At 43.0% G+C, this 26,200-nt stretch overlaps 1 protein-coding gene across 7 annotated transcripts in view; it reads right to left on the reverse strand.

Moving 5' to 3' along the window:
• Positions 1 to 10,499: 10,499 nt before the first annotated feature.
• GRB10 (growth factor receptor bound protein 10) overlaps positions 10,500 to 26,200 on the reverse strand; it is a 196,909-nt gene continuing 181,208 nt past the window's right edge. For all 7 annotated transcript variants that reach the window (XM_054695876.1, XM_037493465.2, XM_054695874.1 and 4 more), the window contains 5 exons: positions 25,486 to 25,602; positions 24,598 to 24,664; positions 24,294 to 24,381; positions 14,161 to 14,254; positions 10,500 to 11,015 (listed from right to left, as the gene is read on the reverse strand). In XM_054695876.1, coding sequence (XP_054551851.1) covers positions 10,869 to 11,015; positions 14,161 to 14,254; positions 24,294 to 24,381; positions 24,598 to 24,664; positions 25,486 to 25,602 — 513 coding nt within the window. In that variant the 3' untranslated portion in view covers positions 10,500 to 10,868. The remainder of the gene's footprint in view (positions 11,016 to 14,160; positions 14,255 to 24,293; positions 24,382 to 24,597; positions 24,665 to 25,485; positions 25,603 to 26,200) is intronic.

The raw sequence follows: 26,200 nt of genomic DNA on the forward strand, positions 1-26,200 counted from the left end.
ATGCTCCCTGATCCCTGCATTTTCATGATTGTATGCAGGTTAAACATTAATTTCTGATGGTGATAAAGATTAAGTAAATCTTGAGAAGCCTGTCGGAGCAACTCATGTCTGTAGTTCCCAGAAATCTCTTTCTGGGAATCTACTTATTTTATCACACACCTTGGCAACTTCACTTCTCTATTACCCAGTCACCAGAATTCCAAATTTCCCCAATCAGCCATCACTTTCAACAAATTTCAGCCCTGCTTCCCAAACAGCCTGCACTTTCTGTTCTGTTAACATGATTTTCAAACTGTTGAAATGATAGTTAAGATTCATGGAACAATACTGTGGATAGGTTTTTCACAACTTTCTAGAAAAACCAAAGTGAATATGAGTTTAAAGCATGATTTAAAACATGGTTCTGAGAATGGGTGCAGGAAGTCTGCAGGAGGCTGGAAGCTGGTCCTTCTGGTATCTGCAATTGCTCCTAGCATGGAACTCAGAAGGTGGCATGAACTTGGAAGAGCAGAGTGGCATGTGGATGAGTTCTAGGTAGCTCCACAAAGGACTGGGCACTAGACAGGGAGGACAGAATGTTTGTGACCAAGATGCATTTTTCTGGCTGGATGCAAGGAAGAATTCCCTCATGTCCTGCCCTGGGAATAAGAGTGGCAAACCAGGAATACAGGAGATGAAAGCAGGATGACATTGAGAAATCCCTAAGTAAACCTTTCTAAGAATCTTTGGAGGAGAGAGGGAAGAGAGGAAGCACTGGCCAGTTGTCCCTACAGTGACATATACTAAAGTGCCCCATGTATCGTCTCACTTCATGGAGTCTTACAGGTGAGACTAAAGTAGTCATTGTCCCTAGCAAGGAGATAGCCATGTTATGGCAGCCTACTGGTAATAGCATCTGTGCAGGCCCTCAGAATAGGGAGAACATGGTGTATTCCAGGCCCCAAAGAAGGCCAACCATCAAGGACCATGCAAATTAGAGGGGTCTTTCTGGCGATCTTACGTAATTCGCATTCCAGGCCAGTATTGCAGTACTTAAACTTTATAGAGCATTTGGATATTGGGAAGGGCAAGAGTTCCCTTATAACTTTTCTTTAAAAAATCCCTGCTACTTGGGCCTCCCTGGTGGCGCAGGTGGTTGAATGCTGCACTGTGAAGCTGTCTGCAGCCTCTGCAGCGCGGGTTTGATCCCGGCCAGCCGGCGAGATTCCCACATGGCACAGCAGACCTCTCCTGTCTCACCCACTGCTCCCCTCAGCAGTGTATTTCTTCAGTCTGCCTGTTCTGTTCCCCACTCTGTCTCTGGTGAATCTCCTCACCCTCCTGTGCATCTGGCCTGTACCCCAGTTCTCTTATAAATAAATAAATAAATCTTTAAAAAAATCCCTGCTACTTTCACATGTTTTATTGAAGAATAACTTTATTTTTTAAATTATATAGGAGCTGGTGAGAATATTGATTCTGTGCCTTTTTGTGGAGCAGAAAGTTTTTTCCATTTCAGTAAAGTCCAGTTTATGAGCTTTTTCTCACTTGGAGCTACCTTTGTTGTTGCAGCTTAGTCATTATCAAACACTATATTCATCGGAATTTCTCCTATGGTACCTTTGAGAAGTTTCAGTTTTCACATTTAGGTATTGACCCTTTGAGTTAATTTTTATGAAGGGTGGAAGGTCTATGATTAGATTCATGTTTTATCAAGGGGATGTCTAGTTGTTCCAGCACTATTTGCTGAAAAGGCTATCTTTTTTTCCTTTGTGCAGGCTTCACACCTTTATCAAAGATCAACTGATTATATTTGTGTGGGTTTATTTTTGGACTTTCTGTTGCATTGATCTATTCATTCATTCTTTCGCCAGTACTACAATGTCCTGGTGGAGTCAGACCTCCATCTTCATTTTCTAGTTCAGGGTTTTTGTTGGGCATGAAATAAGTTTTGGAGGTCTCATGACCTAGAAGAACTAGCATTTTGGCCAAAGGTGTGGGGGGGTGAGAGAATTCACCAGAGACAGAATGGGAAGCAGATCAGGCAGATTGACTGAGGGGAGCAGTGGGCGAGACAGGAGAGGTCTGCTGTGCCATGTGGGTTTGCTCCCTGGCTGGGAATCAGGCTCAGGCCATAGCAGTGATAGCACTGAGACTTAACCACTAGGCCACCAGGGAGGCCCTCTTGACCATTTTGAAAAATGAAATAGAACAGAGCAGAGTGAAAAGAACAGAGAGGCATTGTACCTAATAAATATTGGGTTTTTTTGAAACTTTTGTTTTTAGTTCTGTTTGTGTATATGTATACCAAGTCATAATATAACATAGGCTTCAAAAGCCACCAAGGACACACTTTCTAGAGAAATAAAATAGATCAAGATTTGTAAAATCTAAATGTGGGGAATAAAAAATGACTGCCAAGAGCCAGAGAAGGCAAGGCAATCGACTACCCTTACATTTAATTTTTTCAATTAAAAAATGATATTCATGTGTTCCTTAGTTATTTGCAGTTTTTCTTCTGTGAACTTCTTGCTTCCATTTCCTGTACTATTTCTAACCACAGAGTGACCGGACTTAGCCAGGGGCTGGGTGAGGGGACTGTCTGGGGTGCTTTGGGTCCTGAAGGCAGTGCAGGGCTCCAATGTGGGAGCTACTGGCCCAGGCTTTCTTCAGTCAGCTTTGATACCCAACTAAAGACAAAGTGATCAGCTCATCTACTTTTATTTATTTAGTAACTTTGATTTTTTTTAAGATTTATTTATTTATTTTCATATAAGAACTGGGGTACAGGCCAGATGTGCAGGAGGGTGAGAAGATTCACCAGAGACGGTGCAGGGAACAGAACAGGCAGACTGACAAAATACACTTCTGAGGGGAGTAGCGGGCGAAACAGGAGAGGTCTGCTTTGCCATGTGGGATTCTCACTGGCTGGCCGCGATAGAACCTACGCTGCAGAGGCTGCAGACAGCTTCACCGTGTGGCACTCAACCACCTGCGCCACTAGGGAGGCCCTCATCTACTTTTAAACTAATTATAATTAAGCTAATGTGTTTCAGTGCAATTGCACATGTTATTATCTTGTTTGCACCTCCCCTGGGGAGATAGAATTGGTGTTAGTGGTCCCGTTTTGCAAATGAGAGTTTGTGGGATAGCAGTAGAAGAGGGTCTCATGCAGGGGTATTCATATTGGCAAGAGGGAGAGTTGGAAGCACATAGATTTTGTGGGAAGATCTGTCTTTGCCTAGATACCAGGTCATAGGTGAAGTATAATGTAGTGAAGGCCTCTCTGTAAGAAGCTCAGTGCAGATCCCAGCTGCAAAGAAAAGTGTATGGAGAAGAATTGGAAAGGACCCCAGGCAGAGAATCAGGGGAATGGCATTCAAGGCTGGCTGTACGTAACATTCTGTGTTCCCCTGAACAAGCGTAATTGAGAGATTCTCTTCCTTCAGGGAGTGGTGAGCTGGCTTGTGTGCCAGGGACAGGGGAGGGACAGTGACATAGCAGGGATTGCACTGTTTCCATCTCTAGACCATTTCTATCACCACATGGAGGGACTACATTGAGCCTGCCAGCAGGCTACAAGAGGATGGAGGCTACTTGAGTCCTACCAGGGCTGTTAGCCCCCTTCCTGGTTGTGCCATCTCTGTGTTCTTTGGTTTGCACTCAGGGGCTTCTTTGAGCATTTTTTAATTTAATCCTCAGCACTTCCTACCTCAAACCCCCAATACCAGTACATTTAGAAGCTAAATGTCCCTGATGGCTTGGGGGGTGGGAGTAGATGAAAATGCAGCTTATGCATTCACTATAAATTATGGGAGCTCAAGGTCAGTAGGAGACCACCTTGTCCATGAGTCCTGCATGGGGAGCAAATACTTATAGTGTCAGGTCAGATATTTTTAAATCCTTTGGCCTGGAGAAGGGCCTGGAGAGGTATAGTTTCAAAGTCCTACAGGTGGCTGATGAATGGATGAGGAAATCCGTTGCTGTGACCCAAATGCACCCTTTGACAGGTTTCACTGTGTCATGCTGCTAAGACTAGGCAAAAAGCACAAGCTGAATTATCTGGACAGCCTCTAGAATTCTCTTTCCAGGTGGGAGCTGCACTTAATCATGTGGGGGCTGGTACAAAGGCACATTTCTATTCCCCACCCAAGCTACTGTATCAGAACCCCTGGAGATAAGGCCAAAAATACTGCATCATGGGGAAGAGAAAGCAACTTGATACACAGCCTGTGGAGTCAGAACTCAGCTACAGAGTCAACAGTGAAGTAGAAAACCACCTATTTTCAGAATGACTCTAGAAAATACATTAATCCTCTCAGAAAGCAAAATTCAGTGCAATTGTATTTTACATAAATTTGAAATAGTACAATCACAAAATATTAGTACCATTTTGCTTTTTGCACAAAACAAGAAATAAAGTAATTGCAAACCCCCTCCATCAAATTACATGTGTTCTCATCATGATGGCCCATTTAACTCAGAAATACTAGCGTTCTTTGTCGAGGTTGGTTTTGAATTCTGTAAAAGTATCAAAATGATCCCTGTTTTCAATGATAGAAGTGCCTCCCAAGAAATTCCTGCACAGCTCTTTCTTACTAGGAAAAGAGGTGGTCCTTTCTTCAGGAAAATAATGAAGTCTACTTACATTTAGGGGTTGATGTGAAAACACACTGTGTTTAGATTCTGAGCTACACTCAAGCCAGGAGTAATAGTGACAAATTTGGGAATATATAAAGTTTCTATATCTAAATAGGAAAATGTATTTCCTTTTGGGCTCACTCAAGGAAATTTGCTTTTTCAGTAGGTTGGTATCAAACTGGGAAGCATCTTTTAGGAATGCTGTGGAGAAGGTAGCTAAGCACAGCTGGGTTTTATATGTATATGATGCAAAATCACTGCCCTTCAGTGATAATTACCTAGCAAAGTGGATCAAAGCAAAACAAAGATGGCGGATAGTGGCATTTTGTCTTAGCAAACATGAAGTTACTATGTCTTACCTGTGGGATGAGGCAGAGGTGTCACCTATGTGGAGATGTCATTTATCCAAAATGACACTGTGAGAATTTTCAACAGAACAACCAAGGGAAAAAACCTTGTTGAATTGGATAGTAATATGATATCAGTTTGGGAGATATGTCTGGAAGGTACATAAGAATGAATGTGCAGGTAGGTGTGGTCACAAGCAGGGAGAGGCGTTACACACTCAATCTTTGTAGCTTAGTTGTCAGTCTTGGAATTCACAAATTAATTTTGTCCAGCTAGCATCACACAGCACATGTCTTCTTCCCCACACAAACTTATTATAAATGACTACACAAGAAGAATCCATCTCCTTCAAAGAAACAGTACCAATCTTCTATAAAGATCCCCCATATAAAATGGGAGATATTAGGAAAAAGTGAATGGCAGTAAAGAGCACTCACTAGAAAAATATTGCCATGGAATAGATTAAATTGCAACCAAACGTAATACCATGAACTTAAAAAAAATAAGCAATTGTTTCACAATATCTCAAAGAAGAAATGCAAGAGCTCCTTATGTGCAATATATGCAAGGAAAACCACATGGATGTGAAGATAAAAGGAAGAGAAAAATGAAAATTTTCTAGGACTGAAGTCCATATTGGATGTAGCACAGAGAACTAATCCTACTGAAACACCTTCAGTGACCTGGAGGACAGGGTTGAATGGTGACGTAGAGTCCAGTGGAAATGAGAGTTGGAAGGGCACAAAGTAAAGGTTATGAAACACGTATCAAAGGGATCAAACACACACAGAATTTCTGTCTTTAAAAAAACAGACCTGCAATCATGGAAAAATATATTTAGAATTTAAGAAATATTTACAGACATCAGATAAGACTTTTCTATATCTACAGAGGGAAAGTGCACAGCAAATCTGAGGGGAAAATGAATGACACCAATCCCTCATCAACCCTGTGACAATTCTCACTGTTCCCTATAAGGATCATTGACTCCCCCTGCTCCCCTCCCTCCCCCCTTTTGGGAGTGCTGTGTGTCTTGGAGTGCCCTCTGCTGGACTTGCTGAGATCTACAGTGACAGTTGTCTTCTGTCAGCATTTTCTTGCCCAGGCTTGGTCTTCCCGCCTCAGTGAAAAATTGTCTATCACATGTACTATGACTAATGGAGATGACTAATGGAGCCTAACTTTGCCAAAGATGGATTTTAATGTTTCCTTCCATTTTTATTAACGTGTAACTGAGAAGGTGCTATTAGTTTACTTTTTTTTTTAAATCCTTTGCTCATTTTTTATTTTTTTTAAGATTTATTTATTTATTTATTTACTTACTTACTTACTTACTTACTTATTTATTTATTTATGCAAGCACTGGGTACAGTCAGAAGCGTGGGAGAGTGGGAGAATTCACCAGAGCCAGAGCGGGGAACAGTACAGGCAGACTGACAAAGTACACTGCTGAGGGGAACAGTGGGCGCGGCAGGAGAGGTCTGAGCGCCATGTGGGACCCTAGCTGACAGCCGGGGATCGAACTGGCGCTGCAGAGGCTGCAGGCAGCTTCACAGCCCAGCGTTCAACCACTGCGCCACCAGGGGAGGCCCTGCTCATTTTTTAAAAAAGACTTATTTTTATACAAGGACTGGGGTACAGGCCAGAGGCGCAGGAGGGTGAGAGGATTCACCAGAGACAGAGTGGGAAACAAACAGGCAGATCTACTGAGATACACTGCTGAGGGGAGCAGCGGCGAGACAGGAGAGGTCTGCTGTGCCATGTGGGTGTCTCCCTGGCCGGCTGGGAATCCAACTGGCGCTGCAGAGGCTGTGGACAGCTTCACAGCACTGCACTCAACCTGCTGTGCCACCAGGGAGGCCTATATGAGTTTGCTCTTAATTCTAAAACCAAAGTTGTAACATATTTTACTTTTTACATTTAACAAGCTAGTGTAATCATCATAATGAAAATGTAGCCTTGCGATTTAAACGAATCACGTGTAATATGCTTTAAAACAAATTAAAAATGTGATCTAGGCAGCGAGGTCAAATTTAAAGTTGCACTGTGCTTTCTTTTAGTGCCAAGCTTGTCTATGTGACTGTGTCATCTTCTTGGGGGAGGAGGGTTGTTGGAATCCAAGTACATTTTAGACCCTGATCCCTTCGTTCATTCCCTACCCCGGGCTCTAGAATGATGGAAGCAGTAGGTCCTGCCTTGTTACGGTATACATGCCACCAAAACCCTCACATGCTCCAGTCTCCTTTTGCTCCTGTCAATGCCCCAGAGCAGCCTGTGGCCATTTCCCCTACATCCCCCCGCCCCCTTTCCATACAGCTGATTCTCCTCAGCTATGACATGGGCACTCACAGCCCTGACCACACTCCAGCACCACCATGAACACTGTACACGAATACCATCCGTGAGGATGAGACCATTGTCAATTCTTATTACTGTTCTTCATTGAAGGGTGGCCTGCCTCAGAGAAATGAACTACCAGAAACCAAGGTTTCAGAATCTAAAAATAAGTGACAGGAAACAAAATACCAGAGGTGTACTTCTGTTGGTCTGCAAAGCTGACTTGTGACAATATACTCATACTCTCTGCCCGGGATGGAGCTGGAGGTGAGGCAGGCCCAAGTAGGTAAATGGTACATCAGGGTCCCCAGGTGTAGTTCTGGGAAACAGACACAGGACATCTATTTTCTTAAGTTTCCTTCCAATTTCGTTTGACTATAACACTCTCCTCATTGTCACTTTAATTGTACCATCGCAATGGAAAAAAATGCACTGGATTTCCAAATGAGAACTTTTATAACTTTCTTGAGATGTTACCCTGAATGATGATCTGACCATTTGAAACACTGAGGCTTGTGATTCTGGTGCTGGAGGTGCAGGGAGAAGAGGATGGCTGAGGCTGCCCCAGTCCCAACGACACAGTCGGCTGTCCAGCATAAGCCACTGGAATGAGAAACGGCGGAGCCAGCAAGTTCAGGCATCACACAGCAGCTCCTTTTTAGTTTATAACCAGTGGAAAGAAGCACATTGCTAATATTCCAAATCACTTCCAAAGGTTTTTAATGGTTTTTACCAGAGTATTTTAAAATATATAAACAGACAGTATAAGCACTAGAAAATGAAGAACACTGTATTCATGTTTATTTCTAATTACAAGAAACAGAACATCATTCCCTTATTTGTACAAAAATACTTGGAAGTTTACAATTAAGTACAAGAGTCAAAGAGGTATGTACACAATAAAGCAAAGCACATGGAATAAAGGTTTTTGTCTCTGACATTAACACTCCCCTGCATTCCCTGCAAACGTTTACATGGGCACTGCAGCTGCACTGACATTATCAGCCTCGCCCCTGGTTGAGCGCTGCCTGCTCAAACTGCCGGGTGTTAAGTGCAGAAAAGAGAAGACAAAAACATCTGGACTGAGGCACATATTTGTTCAAGATTTAGCAAATGGAAAAAAAAGTTCTGGAATTCTAACACCTAAGGTAACAGAGCTCACCTATTAAACTCTAATACCCAAAGATTTTGGCATTTTCCTTCTCAACTTAACCAGACTGCTATGTGGAGGTTTTACTTAGAAAAGAAAATCACAGGCAGAAATAAAAAGTCAACAGGCTCCAAAACGACCCTGAGCTGTCCCATTTACATTCATGTCATTTAAATACAAAAATAAAAGCCCAATGTCCTTCAGCCCCTGGTTGGCTGGGCTGATGCCTGCACCCGGGAGGGACCGGCTGTTTTGGGGTAGAATGCCCCGCAGCCCTGCATAAGCGTGGCTGTGGGGGCTGTGGGAAGTTTATAAGCTCCAACAATTCACTTCAGCTGGAAGGTACAAAAGACTATATTGAACCAGCTACATAAAAAAACTGTGAGTCAGAGTAAAGCTTTTCTCTTTTTAAATAAAAAAGCATATTTATAAATATGAAATACTGCAATACTAGCTGTCAGAGAGGACACAAGAGTCTCATCTCACTTTTGGAGACTGGTCTGTGTAAACAGAAAAAAAAAAATTCAGGTTTTTTTTTTTGTTTTGTTTTGTTTTGTTCAAGGTTTTGCTTCCAACCAGTGAAGAGAAAAAAGGTATAGCTGTGTCTACTAAAGTGTCAGTCCCTAAAGTGAAGTTCAGTGAAGCACATTGCCAGGCTTGAACTTGAGAATGACCTAATGGTCAATGGTTTCAAAGATTAACTAGCTATGAGAGGAAGAATGAATGAGCATTTATGGTTAAAAACACATTTTATAAAAAATTCTTCATTTGTAAAAGTAGACATTTCATGGAAAGCTAGTGTGGTCTGTAAACTAAAATACAGTGTTGCTATACCATAGACTTACAGCAGATACGTGACTGAAGCCTGTTATGACTGTCCTAAACTACGTGTATGTTCCTTGGGGAGCACTACAGTCCATGGGAATTTAGACAATCCAGTGGTTAACACACCTCTGTGAGGGCCAAATGTGACAACTGTGATCTCAGGAAAGGAAATAATTTCTTACCACAGCAGTCTGCTGTTTGTCAAGGGAGTCCTTTCTGCTTTGCAGAGATCATAGGTAAAGACAAGGCCCCTCTCACACCTGATAACTCAGATAAGGGACAGGAAGGGATTGGGGCAACAACTCAAGTTCCCATCTGACTTAATTCCTGGAGTGGGAAGCAGTGATGTGTTGATAAAACTTTTCAATGTCCACACTGCTGTGAGGTACTTATGATCATAAGCCAACAGAGGAGGAGCCTCTAGCTGTCTCATCCACTGGCTAATGGAGGTTTTCAGCAGGACAGAGATCATCAAGCAAAGACCTTTTAATACAGGGCTACAGATGTGCCCTTTTCAATACTTCTATCTTTATCACCATAGAAACGTGGGGGACATGAAAAGAAGCCAACCAACCAGGTACCATTTTCTTTTTAGATTTTTTAGTCCCCTGAGGGAAAACAGCCACGAATGGACTCACACTACTGCAGGGGGTAAGGCAGTGATCATTCCAGAACTAGGCTAAAAGTACCCCCAGGTGGGCAATGTGGCATAACTGTTGGCAGAAAGCAGGCACCAGGTGTGTCTCAAGAAGGCTGGCCTGCATTAAGTTGGAGTGAGGTAACTCAGCCCTGCCATGTTACAGGACAATGAGTTTTCCAAAGAAATCAAGTCTCCTGAACTGTGGAAGACTAGATATACTAACACCAAGAGTACAGGACATTTGTGCATAGAAAAGTGATCGACAGACTGTGGTAGCCCGATGAGTCCACAAGACATGCCAAATGCCTACCACAGGTGACACCTTTTATTTTAAAAGAAACTCTTCAAGTATACTGGGAAGGACTGGGGGTGCTTTGTTATTTGGGAACTGAATCCACCTCTGGTAACCTTCAGAAAGTGGAGACCATAATCTGGAAATACATGGGGACCCTGAAGCTGCCCAATCCAACTGTCTTTATGTTTTCTATGCACTGAAAAGCCACACCCCCACCCCCAAATGTAGGCTGAATACAATTTTGAAAAAAAAAGGAGTGCAAAAAAGTAATCAATACAAAAAAGTAAACATATCAGTTTTAATTGTCAAGATTATTCCAGGGCAAGAGTTCATTTCCAATGCTTTCTCTCCTGTTCTTGTTCCTATGTGGCCCAGTCAAGACGGTCATTCCAGTTTATTCTCAAATTTGCACTTGCTCTGTCATGCCCTCTCTGATTCGGCTAGTGCGGAAGGAGCGATCCTCCTGGAGCTGCAGTAGCAAATCGTCAAGTCCAACAAACTAGTCAATCTTGAATGATTGGCACCAACTGAACCCATCTTGCTCCTCCAAATCCCAAAGTGCAGAGAAGATGTATGTTCTTAACCAATGCACAGACCTCTACTTCATTCCAGTGTCAACTTCCTCTAGTCTTTAGTCAAGAGTAAATTTGAGATCATAAGGCCACTCGGATGCAGTGGTGCTTGAGTTTGCAAGGCAGGATTCCTTTGTTTAGCTGGTAAAAGTCAACAAGCTGTATCAGGTCAGAGAATTTGGTGTTCCCGTCATCAAGGCTGAAGAATATCTGCCCATCATCCTCACACTAGAGAGACACAAGAACATTTGCCAAGTTAGAGGTCATATCTCAGGGGGTAAAACAGGGTGCATGGTCAATATTAGTTCTGCCTGCTAACAATGAATTGGTTCCTAAGGGAGACATGGAAAGTCAGCAGTGTGAGACAGAAGACATGGGGCTGGGGCAAGGTAAAAGATGGGGAATGGTGTGTTTGTGCTGGGCACTGCCAAATTACTGTGGTCTGCCTGGCATAGCTGGTCCCCTTACTGCTAAGGTGCTTTGGGAAAGAGCTCACCTCATAGCTCACCCAGTTGGTGAGGCTGAGGGTGACCAGAGGCACTATGAGTATCTATGCACACAGCACACCCCAAGAAAGAGTATACAGGGCCTCCCCAGTGGCGCAGCGGTTGAGTGCTGGGCTAAGAAGCTGCCCCGCAGCCTCTGCAGCGCCAGTTCTATCCCCGGCTGCTGGGAGAGGATCCCACATGCCGCGACAGACCTCTCCTGCCGCGCCTGCTGCTCACCCCAGCAGTGTATTTCATCAGTGTGCCTGTTATGTTCCCCGCTCTGGCTCTGGTGAATTCTCTCACACTCCTGTACTTCTGACTGTACCCTGTGCTTGTATAAATAAATAAATTAATAAATCTTTAAAAAAAAAATTAGAAGGGGATACCGCCCTGAGTACTGGTTGTAGGATCGTGGGCAACCTCCTCTTCAGGTCCCAAAGTGCACTCTGCTCCATTATGAATCAAATGCTGGATTGGATTACTTAAAGTATTAGATAATGTAGGTAAAGCAATTATCCCAGGTTCTGGAATAATTGGTACCTATCTGTATTAAAATGAAAATATTCCACATCATCTCCAGAAAGAAATGTATTCCTATCAGCTATTTTAACTCAATGAATTTTAAGTTCAATGACTGCAATACAGATTAGAACAGGAAACTCATATTGTGCTGTTACCAGAGAAAGTAGTTTTAAACCGTTTTTAACTAATAAACGTAAAATTTCTTCTTAATTCTAAAAACTTTTGGAGCTACGGCACCTACCATGGCCAGTTTTCAGGCACTGTGGCTGCAATTTTTTTTTAAGTCTCAAGTTATAGTCTCTAGGGTACTCCTAGGACTGGGGATGATTTGGGGAGAATGGGATTACATACTCTACCTACCATAAAATGCTTTTTCATTAGGGTAAGAGAATGGTAACAGTGGTGTCAATAGGCAATGCAGAAAACAAAAAGGGTTGTGAATGAAGGACTTTTCCTTGAATAACAATTTCTAGTTTACATACAATGTTTTATGGACTCTGGGAATCCTGACTTCAAATCAGGCTATGTTGTCTGGTGCAGTCCACAGTAAGCCCTTAGAGCTGTTGGTGAGGGCCATGGGACACAGCAGGAAGCTGCTGCCTAACACACAGTGCTTAGCAGCCTGCTTCACCCCAATTGAGCAAGACTGCCCTCCACCATCTCCATCTGTTGTTGCTGCACCATTCCTGAGATGGACTCTTGTGCACTCAAAAAAGGTTCAATCACATGAAACAGATGACATCAGGTTACATCAAAACACACAGAGCTTCATTTTGTAAATGGACAGAATGAATCTCAGTGAGGAAAATATCTGGCAATACTTCCTGGGTTAAGGTTTGTCAGGAAATAGTTCATGAAAGTTATTACTAATCTATGGAATTGGAGGTTAAAGGAATATAAAACATTTGATACTGGGGCCTCCCCGGTGGCGCAGTGGTTGAGCGCTGGGCTGCGAAGCTGCCCGCGGCCTCTGCGGCGCCGGTTCGATCCCCGGCTGCTCCCCGGCCACTGGAGGAGGGTCCCACATGGCGCGCAGACCTCTCCTGCCGCCCGCTGCTCCCCTCAGCAGTGTACTTCGGTCCTTCTGCCTGCTCTGCTCCCCGCTCTGGCCTGGTGAATTCTCTCACCCTCCCGGACTTCTGACTGTACCCAGTGCATGTATAAACAAACAAACAAACAAATAAATAAATAAAACATGCCTCTATAAAATAAAAAAAAAAAAAACATTTGATATTAATTTTGTGTATCTTATTCCCAACAAAACTGTAAAATCTTGGAGGGACAGACAACCATCTCCCACACTATACCCAAATCATGAACTAGGATGTGAGCTACAGTACATTAAAGAGAGAGTTAATTACATTTGATAATACAATAGTACTTTGTAAAAATGCCTTTTTAGGGCCTCCCTGGTGGCGCAAGCAGTTTAGCGCCACACTGTGAGCTGTCCACAGCCTCTGCAGTGCAGGTTCAATCCCTACCGGCTGCGGTGGTGCCCACATGGTGAAGCAGACCTCTCCTGTCTCGCCTGCTGCTTCCCTCAGCAGTGTATTTCATCAGTCTGCCTGTTCTGTTCCCTGCTCTGTCTCTGGTAAATCCTCTCACCCTCCCTGCATCTGGCCTGTACCCCGGTTCTTGTATAAAAATAAATAAATCTTTAAAAAAAAAAAAAAGCCTCTTCATAACAGCCAGGAATAAAGTTGCAACAGTGGACTCTGTATACCTGCCTTCGTGTACTACCTGCACTCCTGGCCACCAGCTCCTGGGCTCACAGCCCGCAGTATTGACCCTTTATTGAACCTTGTTTTTTCCCATCAGGTGCCATGTCACTTGCAACTATGAGTCAGACAGGTGAGTGGGTAGGGCTCAACAAAATACTACCATTTTCAATATTATTTCTAGGGAAACATTGTTCTCAGTTTTAAAAGAACAATCCCCTCAATAAAGGCTCAAGGGGGCCTCAAGGTTGAGCGTTGGGTTGCAAAGCTGCCCGCAGCTGCTGCAGCGCCGGTTCAAAGCCTGGCTGCTCCCCGGCAACCAGAGGAGAGTCCCACATGGCGCGCAGACCTCTCCTGCCGCCCGCTGCTCCCCTCAGCAGTGTACTTCGGTCCTTCTGCCTGTTCTGCTCCCTGCTCTGACTCTGGTGAATTCTCTCACCCTCCCGGCTTCTGACTATATCCAGTGCTTGCACAAACAAACAAACAAACAAATAAGTAAATAAATCTTAAAAAAAATAAAAAAATAAAGGCTCAAGGTATCTCACCTGTGAACTTGGAACTGTCAGCCTTGCTAATTTGTAACCTGAAAATTGTATTAATGACTGAAACAAGAAAAAACAAACATATGAGTCTGTCAATACTTACAGGTAAAATCTGGAAGTTTTTAATCTTCTGATGATGACAGAGTGTGAGGACAAATGCCTTTGGATTACTCTGACTATCACGGAGGAGAAAAAGTCTGAAGAATGAAAAATAATCAACTGATTATTAGTTTTAAAATCCAGATTTAATATATGTATATTTGCACACACATACACACACACCCCTGCTCCGTCTGCTAAGACAGGATTAAAGACAGATGATTCAGTGTGACCTGTGGTGGCAGCTTCCCCTTGTACCCAGACTATGGTTAGTGAACATCATTTCCACTGAGAACAGTTAAGCCTCTGTAGGGATTTGGCTGATTCAAAGAATGATGACCCTGAAGGCAGTTCAGCCAAAATGGGAATGCTTTAAATCTATATTGGTGTTATGGAAGAAAAATGAGATAATAAGGAAGAGAAGATGCTCTTAGGGTAGAATTCCAGCTAAATTAATAGAGAAAAGAAAGATGAATTAGAAAATCACCATTTGGCAATCACCACAGATTCCCATTTGTAAGATCTTCAAAGGATGCCAATAGATCAGCAGATGAAAGTTGGATGAGAAACAACATTTTCATCATCTTAGAACTTTCTGCCTAATATTTAATTACTATGGGAAAAATAGTAACACTATAATAGAGAAACCTGTTATAGACCTCCTTTACCAGGTATTCAATACTTCCAGAGAAGATGTGACCTCTCAACATCACTTCTGGATGCTACTGTCAAAAACCCATAACCTGAGGGGCCTTCCTGGTGGTGAAAGAGGTTACCATTTCACTGTAAAGCTGTCCGCAGCCTATGCAGCACTAGTTAGATCCCTGGCCATCCAGGGAGTTACCCACATGGCACAGCAGACCTCTCCTGACTCGCCCGCTGCTCCCCTCAGCAGTGTATTTCAGTCTGCCCATTATGTTCCCACTCTGTCTCTGGTGAATCCTCTCATCCCCTGCACTTCTGGCCTGTACCCCAGTTCTTGTATGCATAAATAAATAAATCTTAAAAAAAAAAAAAAGCTCATAACCTCAACTGAAGCACGAGTAAAAAGACTTGCCCAAACAAGGCACACTCCACAGTGCCTGGCCTCTACTGAAAATAAGTGTTGTTGAGAGACAGGAAGACTACAGAAACATGCTGGCATAGAGACTACATAGGATTAAAGATTTTTTCTTTTGAATAAAGGATGGAATTAAGACCATTGGTAAAAACTGAATAAATGTATATATTAGATGATGGAAATGCATTCATCTTAATTTCCTAACTTTTATAACAGTGCTGTGGTTATGTAAGAAAAGTCCTTGTTAGAAATTTTAAGCTAAAATAATTAGGGTTAAAGGGTATCATGTCACAACTTATTCCCAAATGGCTAAGTGGGAGAGGGAGAAGGAGGGAGGAAGGGAGAAAGAAAGGAGATAAATGTATTCAGGAGTTCATTATATTATTCTTACACCATTTTTTTTACTGATTTAGCTGATAAGACAGACAGGTGTACACCAGAATGGAAGAGAAAAAAATCTCAGTTCCTGATTCAAGTCATAAAGGAAAAATGGCCTGAGAGGAAACATAATTAAAAGGGGTTAGGAACCAAATTATAGTAACCAGCTAAATCACCAATTTCTAAATTACAATGTTAATATGAAAAGCAACAAAATAACATTGGAAAATACTGTGTTAGGAAGGTAAAGAAGTTTAATTTTGCTCAGGTTTTCTAAGAGTCATTATAATGTGAATAATCATGGTGATTTTTTTACTGGAGGACTTCTCAGAGCCTTTGCAACATGAATAATCATACTGGCTCTCCAAGGGGCTCTAGTAAAGTCTGCCAATCATACATGACCCCTTTATGACAGCATTTCAAGGATGCAGCTTCTTCAGGGTACACTAGGAAGATAGCCACCAGCGAGGACTTGCAGGGTGAGGAACCACAGCTGCACGGGATGTGCTGTCAATGCAGAGAGACAGGTGAGGCGGTCCTGCCTGTCTCCTGAGCAGAGCTTCTTCACCAGGTTCCTCATTCGCCTCAAAAATCTTTTTCTCAGCAATGTTGTTTCATTGCAAATAAGCTATAATTACCAGTAAAACCCCAGGAGTTGGCAGAACTCCTTTTCCTAGAGGGAAAAGTTGTGAGTGTCTCTTTCTCATGTTACCTGTTACCTTATTTATCTCCCTGCTGTTTCATTCTGCAGAGAGGAAACTGCAGGTAATAGGACCAGTGACATTGCTACATCTGCCTCTCATTGCTACATCTACTCTCTCTTGGGAGTATGGCTATGGCCTTGGGGAATCCAAAGGTTACCCCAGAGGTTTGGGTATTGCCTAAAGGGTGTCTACCTGAAATGACTTCTAATATGGAGAGGCATATGGGATGAAAAGGGTATGGCTTAGGAGTAGCAAGATCCCCGGATTTGGCACTTAATTAGAGTCATGAGTGGGGGCAATTTGCTTTCTCAGCCTTGGCTTGGCCATCTACCTGTCTAGGAGACGGGGTGGGGGAGTGGCCAACAGACCCTAGCAGGCAATCCACCATAGCACAAGGTGACAACACACACAACCAGCACATTGCAGAGATTCTGGTTCTGAGAAAGAGATGAGGCCCATGGAGCCTGAGTGTCCCGTACAGGCTGATAAACCAAGAACATAACACAGAAAGGAGAGCAGCAGGCCAGGTAAGTACTCACCCTCATTAAGGACTGAAGTCAAGTGCAGGGGCAGTGCTCAGAGGTTCACAAGTTGACTCATGAAAGAGCAAAGAGCCTATGCCCGAGACTGACAGCAATCAGAATAACTACCCAGTCTGAGTTGAGGTGCCTCACAATGACCTTTGCTATCCACCTGTCTTACAGTGGGGAAGCGGGCACAGAGAAGTAAATGCCCCAAGGTCACACAGCCAACAGACTCAATGGAGAAGCCGTATAGCAGGAAAGATGGGGCTAATGGTTTCACTTTGAGTATATCTGCACAGATCTTCCTCAACTTATGAGGAAGTTGGGGTTACTTAAACCCATCACAAGTCAAAAATATCTTAAGTCAAAAAAACATTTAACACACCTAACCTAATCATAGCTTCAGCACACTCAGAACACTTACATCACCCATTGTAGAGCAAGTCATCTAGCCCAAGCCCTTTTTATATGAAAGTGTTTATTATCGCAGACAAATAGGCATTTTGTAGACATGACAAGAGACTGAAACACAAAACAATATCCAAAAAAAAGCTGGCAACACAGCCCACTGTACAGTACAGGTGCTTTCCCCTCATGCCCCTGCAGCTCGGTGCTATCGTCCAGCATCACAAAAGAGGACAGCACTGCATGTCACTAGCATGGAAAAGATCAAAATTCAAAACCAGGAAAACCATTTCTATGGAATGTGTATTGCTTCTGCACCACTGTAAAGTTGAAAAATTTTAAGTTGAACCACTGTAAGTCAGGGCTGTCTGTAGATGCTTCCTCCATGCTCAGGAGCACTGTTAGGGCTCATTTGGTGATGTCGTGTTAGTGCCAGAACAGCACCCTTCTCTCTGTCCAGGGGAAGAGAAACTTTCAGAGAACTCAAGTTCTGACTTTCCTGCCTACCAGTGGAAGGTTAATGGACGTGGACAGAGGCCCAGACACAACTCACGAAAGGCACAGAGGTCAGGAAGGAATGTCAGAGGGCTGCTGGGACCAGATCTCTGAGTGTAAGTATAGCAGGGGCTGGAGATGGAGCCACAAAAAAAACCACAGGGGATTTTTTAGCAAAGGGGGATGACAGAGCTGTATTTGCCCCTTGAGATGATTCTTCTCCAGGTTCTAGAATGGGCTGTGGGGAGCAAGAGGGAAAGGAAACTGGCAGGAGTCCCTAACAGGACAAGCTGGTTGTGAGTGCATGTACACATATATCTCTGCACACACTTGCAGACACACACACAGACACACACACATGCGTACAAGGTGACCTGCACTGTGGGCAGCCTAGATACTAGGGACTTCAAAAATACGTCCCTACTTACTCCAGGTTGCTGACTCTCTGACAGAGGGACCCCTCCAAATATAACCTGAGAGCACAGTTCCAGGAATCCTGTACTGTTTTATACCATCTGTCATTCTCACATTGTCTTTCAAAGTTGTTTTCTTTTTGTTGTTTCCCTCTAAATTGGCTTCCCTTCATTTCCTCTGTAGGGATCGATAAAGATTACAAATTGATTATCTAATTTTCCTTGTTTTCTAACACATTTCCTGCCTAAATACAGGAATTAGTAGAAGATATGGCATCATTATGGTGACACCTGAATTGGTCTCATCATCTTTATTTTTGTTTTTGCCATAGCCCTGGCAGCCTAACATCAGGATTGAAAATTACAACATTAGAGACAAGTAAGACCCCAGAAAGAAGCTCCTGCTGTAAACAAGGTGGACAGCATCAGGAGGGCTGGGTTGTGTAAGGTGGAAACCCTCACATCCTCACCAAGTCTGAAAAGATGGGAACTGTGTCACCTGGGGTTCTACTCTAGCACAAGCTGAAAGACAAATATGGTTTTAAAAAAGGAATCATACACAATTCAGTAAACATACTGTGTTCATCCACATTCACAGCCCCCATCACAGGAAAGCCCCCCTCAAAACAAATGGATTGGACCTTCTCACAGAATCAATCACCAGGGAAACTTTCACACATACTTCATTCCCCATAGCCCTCCCATGCTGACAGGTGGCTCCTCAGGGAGGCAGTGCCATCCTCACTGCTCTGGGTCCTGGGAGAAACAGCAGCGGCCAAGGCACTGAGTGACACCTCTGCTGAAACCCTGGTTTTTCAGGCAGTGGGATGTCACCTGGAGGGTGAGCCAGTCTGGCTTCTTTAGAACCAGGCAACGTGGGGTTGTGACACTACTGAAAGATTCTAGGATTTCCTTCTGGTAAGGCTCAAGACTTGAAAGGATAATGAAGCCCTGGAAAACACACACAAACCCCTAAACACAAACAGTGTCATTGAAAGAAATTTTAAATGTCTGACTTGCTGGAAACTTTATAGAGAGGAAATATACTTTCTTAGAGATGGGAAAGGAGGCCTTCCTAAAGTGAAAAAGTGACTATTCTATGACAAAGGTAGCATGTCAAAGATGTGGAGAGAACAATTACATAGCCACATTGGGAAAAGTAAAATGAAAAATGAGATCCATTTTTACATAGTACACCAAATATGTAACTGAGTTCTAAAAAAACAAAATTGAGCAAACAAACAGAAAAGAAAAAAAAGGAAGAGAGGAAGAAACAATACAAGTTACAGAGGTAACACAAATAAGCACCTTTACGATTTAAGAGTGGGGAAAACTTAAATGACTATGAATCAAAAATCCCAAAGGATATGGGACACAAATGAAAATACACATGACAACATGAATTTCGTATTACAAAATTTTGTATAAGCCAAAAAAACTATAAGCCATGGAAAACTGGGAAAATGTTTACAACTTAAAATAACAGAACAGGGCCTCTCTGGTGGTGCAACCAGTTAAGACGCAACCTATGAAGCTGTCCGCAGCCTCTGCAGCACAAGTTCGATCCCCAGCTGGCCAGGGAGCAACCCACATGGCGCAGCAGACCTCTCCTGACTCGCCCGCTGCTCCCCTCAGCAGTGTACTTTGGTTATTCTGCCTATTCTGCTCCCCACTCTGTCTCTGGTGAATCCTCTCACCCCCCCATACCTTTGGCTTGTACTCCAGCTCTTGTATGCACAAATAAATCTTTAAAAAATAAACAAACAGAACAGGGCCTCCCGGGTGGCACAGCGGGTTGAACACAGTGCTGTGAAGCTGTCCGCAGCCTTGGCAGTGCGGGTTCAATCCCAGCAGGTGAGAATCCCACATGGTGCCGCAGACCTCGCCTGTTGTGTCCACTGCTCCCCTCAGCAGTTTGTTTCATCAGTCTGCCTGTTCTGTTCCCCACTCTGTCTCTGGTGAATCCTCCCACCCTCCGCACCTCTGGCCTGTACCCCAGCTTTTGTATAAAAATAAATAAATCTTAAAAAAAAAAAAAAAACACAACAGAACATTAGGCAAAACGTCTGAGAGTTGCAAAAAGAAATATAAGTGGTCCTTAGACATGGAAAGGCTCAGCCCCCTTCATAGGAATGTAAACTACAATTTCCCTCTGAACTTGAAGAGGTAGTAGAATTGTTACCTGGAACATGGCAAAACAAGGGCCAAGTCACACATTTCTGGGGTCATTATGTAGTGAGTGCCCTAACAAGGGGAAATAGTCAATATTATATTATATTACATTAGATAAGCCTTTGCCCTTATATTTGACAATACCATTTCTAAGGATATACCAGCAAAGATACATGGGCAAAAACTTACAATAATGGTGCCTGGATGCAGTGGACAGGAGAGGAGGCAACCACACCCTCCTGTGGAGCAGCCCTCGGGACAGCAGCAGCGGGAGTGGGTCACTGAGAGGACATGACCGCCAGCTGACCCACCAGCTGGACACAGGCATTCAAACAGCTCCCTGCTTCACTGTCCTCGGGTTGAGAATTCTGCTTGCCTTGCCAGCTTTCAGAAGGTGCCCCTAGGACACAACCTTGAAACACTAATGTGGTATTGAGACCATATGGATGGTGCATATGACTAAGCCTTGTTAAGGCCACCATATACATTCTTAAGATTCTGACTGGATCTGTTTGTCGTGTGCCCATGCAAGATAAGCCTCTGTATAAATTTTCTTGCTTATTAAACCTGCCACCTACCAATGGCCTAGAGTGGCCTGCCTCTTTCTTTAGTTTTACCCTGATACTACAGGGGATAGTTCCAGATTTCATCAGGAAACTCCCAAAGTTGTGACCCAACATATAACCCCCTTTAAGTAGGGATAGAACAGGAAAACAAATATACTTGGCTTATATTTTAAAAGAGAAACACTGATAGTATAAACAAACACTGATAAAATGGTTAACTCACTTTGGGGCAAAGTACAGTCAACAAAGTGCTTTGCTTCATAGTTTTTACTTTGGAACTATGAAAATGTTTTACAAAATTTAAAAAGCAGCATTAACCCAAAGAGACAATAAATTAAATCTCTTCACAAAAATAAAAAAACAAACTGAAACAATTGAACATGGTTATATAGTAGTTTGGTATTAGAACCACAGAAAACAATTATTTTAACCTGATGTGTCCGAGATGTACCTTAAGGATTAAGAGGACTGCGAGGAATGTGAACTCAGTAGTCTTACTGAAGAAATATTAGTAATTTCAAGATGTATGTGGGATAAAGCAAATGAGTATTTAGTGATGTAAAATAATTAAGACGAGGTCATTAGATTTTCAGATTAAAAGAGATACAATAAAATTTAAAAAGTAAAATCCCTGTAATCTTCAATTTTAGTGAACACAATTTATTTTTCAGTTTAAAAAAGTACATGTCCAGGCATTGCTGATGGAAAAGACTTACAGATGATGTACAAGCTACACATTCTACTAGGGAGAACAAGAGCTCTCAAGAGAATATGTCACTGAGCTGATGCATCTTGTCACAACTGGAATTAAACACTATTAGTGTTGGGTCCAGAGAACACAGGAGCCTCTTGAAAGAGGGCCCGGTGACCAATAAGAGGCAGACTGAGTATCAAGAATAGTACGTTTACCAAACATCTAACTTGCCATTAGTAAAAGATGGCAGAACAAACACCATGTCATTTTTCTGAAAATTGATTAATAAAAGGGAAATATCAAGCATTTCGCACCTTTATAGGAAATCGAATGAGAAGGGACAGAATTTTAGCTAAATGATGGCAGAATAATAGAATTAGAAAATATTTCTGTAACCCCTAGTGAAATACAGAATGTGAGTCCATTTAGCAAAGCTGCCCAACCAGTCCAAGGGTGGGGATGGAAACTCTGTTAGGGAGGCTGGGCCAACCACATGCAAACCGCTTCCCAATCTGCAGATCACAAAGCAGGTCACAATTAGACCTCATGCACCTAACTCTGGAAGCAAGGCAGTAATATTGTTGAAGACCCTCCCCCCGCCCCACCATCCCACCTCCACAAATGAACCTGAATCTAATCAGGTTTCTTTTACAGGAAATAATGGAGACAGAGATGAAAAGCAACCACAGATTGGCGATAAGTAAATGACCTATTTCTTCAACAAACAAAAGATAAGAGAAAAGAAAAATGGACTGGCTGGGGAGACTATTATATTCAGAGAGACTTATGAGGTTTATCAACCCAAGGCAACTTATGGATTCTGATTAAAACTAACAAAATTTAAAGGACTTTTTTTTTGTTGCTTGTTTGTTTTTGCAGCAATTGGGAACTGGAACATGAATTAGATTTTAGATGATAATAAGGAATTCTTATTTTGTTAAGTATAATAATGATATTCTAGTTGTGTGGGTAATTGTTCCATTAACAGCCCTACAATTTGGAATTTATTCCTCAATAAAACTGTCTGCCTAAAATTCTGACTGAAAATGACGTGAATACAAAAGAAGGAAAATATGAAGTTTCTGGAATTAAGAACATAATAGTTTAATTAGCTAGTTCTCTAATTCTGATTGGTAGATAAATATGCAAATTCTCATCCCCTATCAAGATTCTGATTCAAAAAGGATGTCTGTTGAAGAGTCCTTGTTTTTCCAGAGATACACACTAAAATATATTTACAGTTAAAAATTTAGGAAGTCTGATATTTCCTTCAAAATAGTCCAGAAGGTGGGCCGGCCCTGTGGTGCAGTGGTTGAGTGCTGGGCTGCGAAGCTGCCCACAGCCTCTGCAGTGCCGGTTCAATCCCCGGGCACAGGTGAGGGTCCTACATGGCGTGCAGACCTCTCCTGCTGTGCCCGCTGCTCCCCTCAGCAGTGTGCTTCACCAGTCTGCCTGTTCTGTTCCCCGCTCTGGCTCTGGTGAATTCTCTCACCCTCCTGCGCTTCTGACTGTACCCAGTGCTTGTATAAATAAATAAATCTTTAAAAAAAAAATTGTTAAAATAGTCCAGAAGGCAGGAAACAAATGGAAAAAAGAAGGAAGAAGGGAGGGAGTGAGGGAGGAAGGGAAAGAAATAAAAGCAGGGAAGGAGAGGGAAAGGAGGAGGAAGGGGTGAAAATGTGGGAAATAGAAAAAAGATTAGAAAATGGCTGAACTTGGGTAATGAGTAAAAGGGGGTTCATTATACTTCTCTGATGTAAATTTGAAAAATTTCCATAATAAAACAAAACAGAGTTTTAGTTTAGCAGCTTCCAAGGAGCTGTTTTTCAGCAGATCCAGTGTGGGGCCACTCAGACAAGGAAATGGACCAGTCCCATGTTCAGGACATTTGACTGAGTCCATCAGGGAGGAAAACCAGAGGGTACCCAAGTGGGGAGCCTGGAGATGAGAGGACTCAAGCTGAGGGCCATGAGGCTGCAGTAGCTACACCAATCCATCCAGCCTGTCCAACATATGCACCCTGCGCTGCCCCTCCCCTCCCGCAGTGATGCTGAGCTGAGCTATGTCAGTGGCATCTGCTTTGGTCAATGGGAACTTAGTAAATGTAATGCAAGAGAGACTGTAGATGTGCTTCAGCCCTGGGACTGACCTCTCCTACTCCAGGGACTCCACGATGTCCTAAAATGACTACATCAGGCTAGCCTTCTGGAAACATGCCCAGTTACCCTTTCACCAAGGCCAAGGTCACCAGACTTATGAGGGAAGTGCTCCTAGTCAGTGTTACTGAGATGGTGCAAGTAAGAAGAGCCACTCAAGCAATTCCAAGCGAGAAATGATACAGCTTTGTTATTTTAACCCACTAAAGTTTGGGGTTATTTGTAGCAAAAGCCAAGTGATATAATGCATAAATCAAAAGCTACAAGCAAAAATATGTATTGTTTTCCATTTTCCCCACTATCTTATTAATTGAAAATAACTAGCTTGTCTTGTGTTCCTCAGCAGTTTGAATCTTGTCAAAGAGGCAGAGGATGATTATAGTGTGGACAGAGGTGGAATGCTTGCTAGCTATGCCAGCCTGTACAAATCGGCATCTCTGAGATTTCCTCTTCTTTCAGATGGGGTTTATAAGGACAATCTCCCACACTAGAAGCACCAAGAAATGAAACAGATAAAGCCTAGCACACAAAAGCGTTAGCAGACAACAGCTTTTCTGGTGTGCTTCTTACCCGTCTACCAGCCCCTGCTGCTTAATGATCCGGTGAGACTCCTCCCTGGAGATCCTGCCATGGAACCAGTGCTGTGTCTTGTGAATCACTGCAGGAGAGAGAAGGAGGGTGGCATCTTGGTCCCTGTTGCAGAGCAGCTCCCCCAAATCACAGATAACTTGTCATCAGCATGGGGTCCTAACTCCCACAGCTGTACCTCTCATGGTACACTCTGGGCCCAGCAACTTTGTGAAGCTCAGTGAGGGCTGGACACCATTTTTATGTTCCATATGTACAAAGATATGTGGCTAACATGCATATTTACCTGTACTTAGGGTTGAAGGGTAGAGGGGACTTTGGCTACCTAGGATATTCATCCGTGTGCTTCGCTTCTGCAAAAGAAATCCCAGCGTTAGCACTACAGACAGAATGACACAACCTACAAGTCAACATACACATAGTTTTGGGTGGGAGGCCGGGATGGGAGACTTCCTATGATAGGGCCCTGACCTTGGGGACAAAAGTCACCTTAGCCTCTGACCACACATGTCAAAAAACTTATGGGTCATATAAACTCATAAGGGTTAAAAGGGTTAAAAACAAATGTGCATTTTGAATGATCCCCATGATTGAAGAGGAGGCTCTTGCTCCTCACATAGAAGATACACAATGAAATATCTGATAAATTCAAGAAGAACATGAGATTTTCAATGAATTCAGGTGGGTCATTCTAAACCTGAAACACAGGGAACACATTTCCAATTTATAGCTGTGGATTCTTGTTTGGTACACTGTCTCTAAATCTCAGAACAACTGGAAATTTGAGTGATATTCATCCATTGGGAGATTAAGACTCTCTCCATTGAGAGTCAGAGATAGAGAGTTCAAGGCCACAAGCTCATCCATGGTTGAGCCATGATGTGAATGCCTCTGACTTGGCCTCATCAGGCAGGGCGCCATAGGCTTCACAGATGGCCACAGCCCGCTCATCAGCAGGAACAGTTCTGTGTGAGAGCCAAGAGGTCAGAGTAGGCCACTCCTGCTTCCCCCCACGGAACTCAGGGGTACTAGGAACTAGGAGGAACCTACGATGCCAACTGCTTCCTCTAGTCGAGAGTTCAGATGTCACCCTAAAAGACACAGCCATTTATCTGAGGGTTATGGATGCTACCTGGGAGGATGCCTGTTCCTGTGTGACCAGGGCATGGCTTACCCTCCAGGCATGTCCTTCCTCCAGGGCTGCGCTCTGAGCTTCAGCTGGATTCTCAATCACTCGTCCTGTTTGCCCAGAAAAATCCATTGCCACAAGGGAGTTCTCCGAGACACTGCGCTGAAAAGAAAAGGCCACATGTTTTTTAAATGCAGGGGAATAAGACACAGCAGCACAAAGGGGAATCCTGCATGAAACAATTATAAAGATGGCCTGGAAAGGGGACTAGACTGTCCCTCCCCACACCTCCCAACTCTCTAAGGTTCAATTGGAAATTCAGTGCCTGAAGAGCCCTTCAGTTAAAAATGGCTTTCACTTAAGGAGAACAAGAAACTTTCAATCCTCTTGTAATATTCATAGGGCTGAGGCCACCAGGACCAAGAGGATATAAATCCTGTAATACTTCACATGGTACCTAACCTGAGCAAAACATCAGAAACAGGATTGTTAAGGTGAGTCCAGTTCTCACCAGCAGCCTGTTCCTTCTCTTAGTAGCTCAGTTCAGGGAAATATTGAGATTCTGTGGTTAGCATGACAAGTTGTAGGAAAGAACAGTAAAGGATCTTTAAGATCTTATTTTTGAGAGGAGGAAGTGTTTCTATACCTTTGGGAAGTAAAATTTTTCATGAGAAGACAAGAAGAGTCATTATAATCTCTAAATTCTCACCAGTGAAGTACTCTAGCATAAAGTACCCATGGATCCCATAGTTGAAAGATA

Source organism: Talpa occidentalis, unplaced genomic scaffold (assembly GCF_014898055.3).
Source record: "Talpa occidentalis isolate TD23 unplaced genomic scaffold, MPIMG_talOcc4v2.1 talOcc4.10, whole genome shotgun sequence".
Classification (NCBI taxonomy): Eukaryota; Metazoa; Chordata; class Mammalia; order Eulipotyphla; family Talpidae; genus Talpa; species Talpa occidentalis.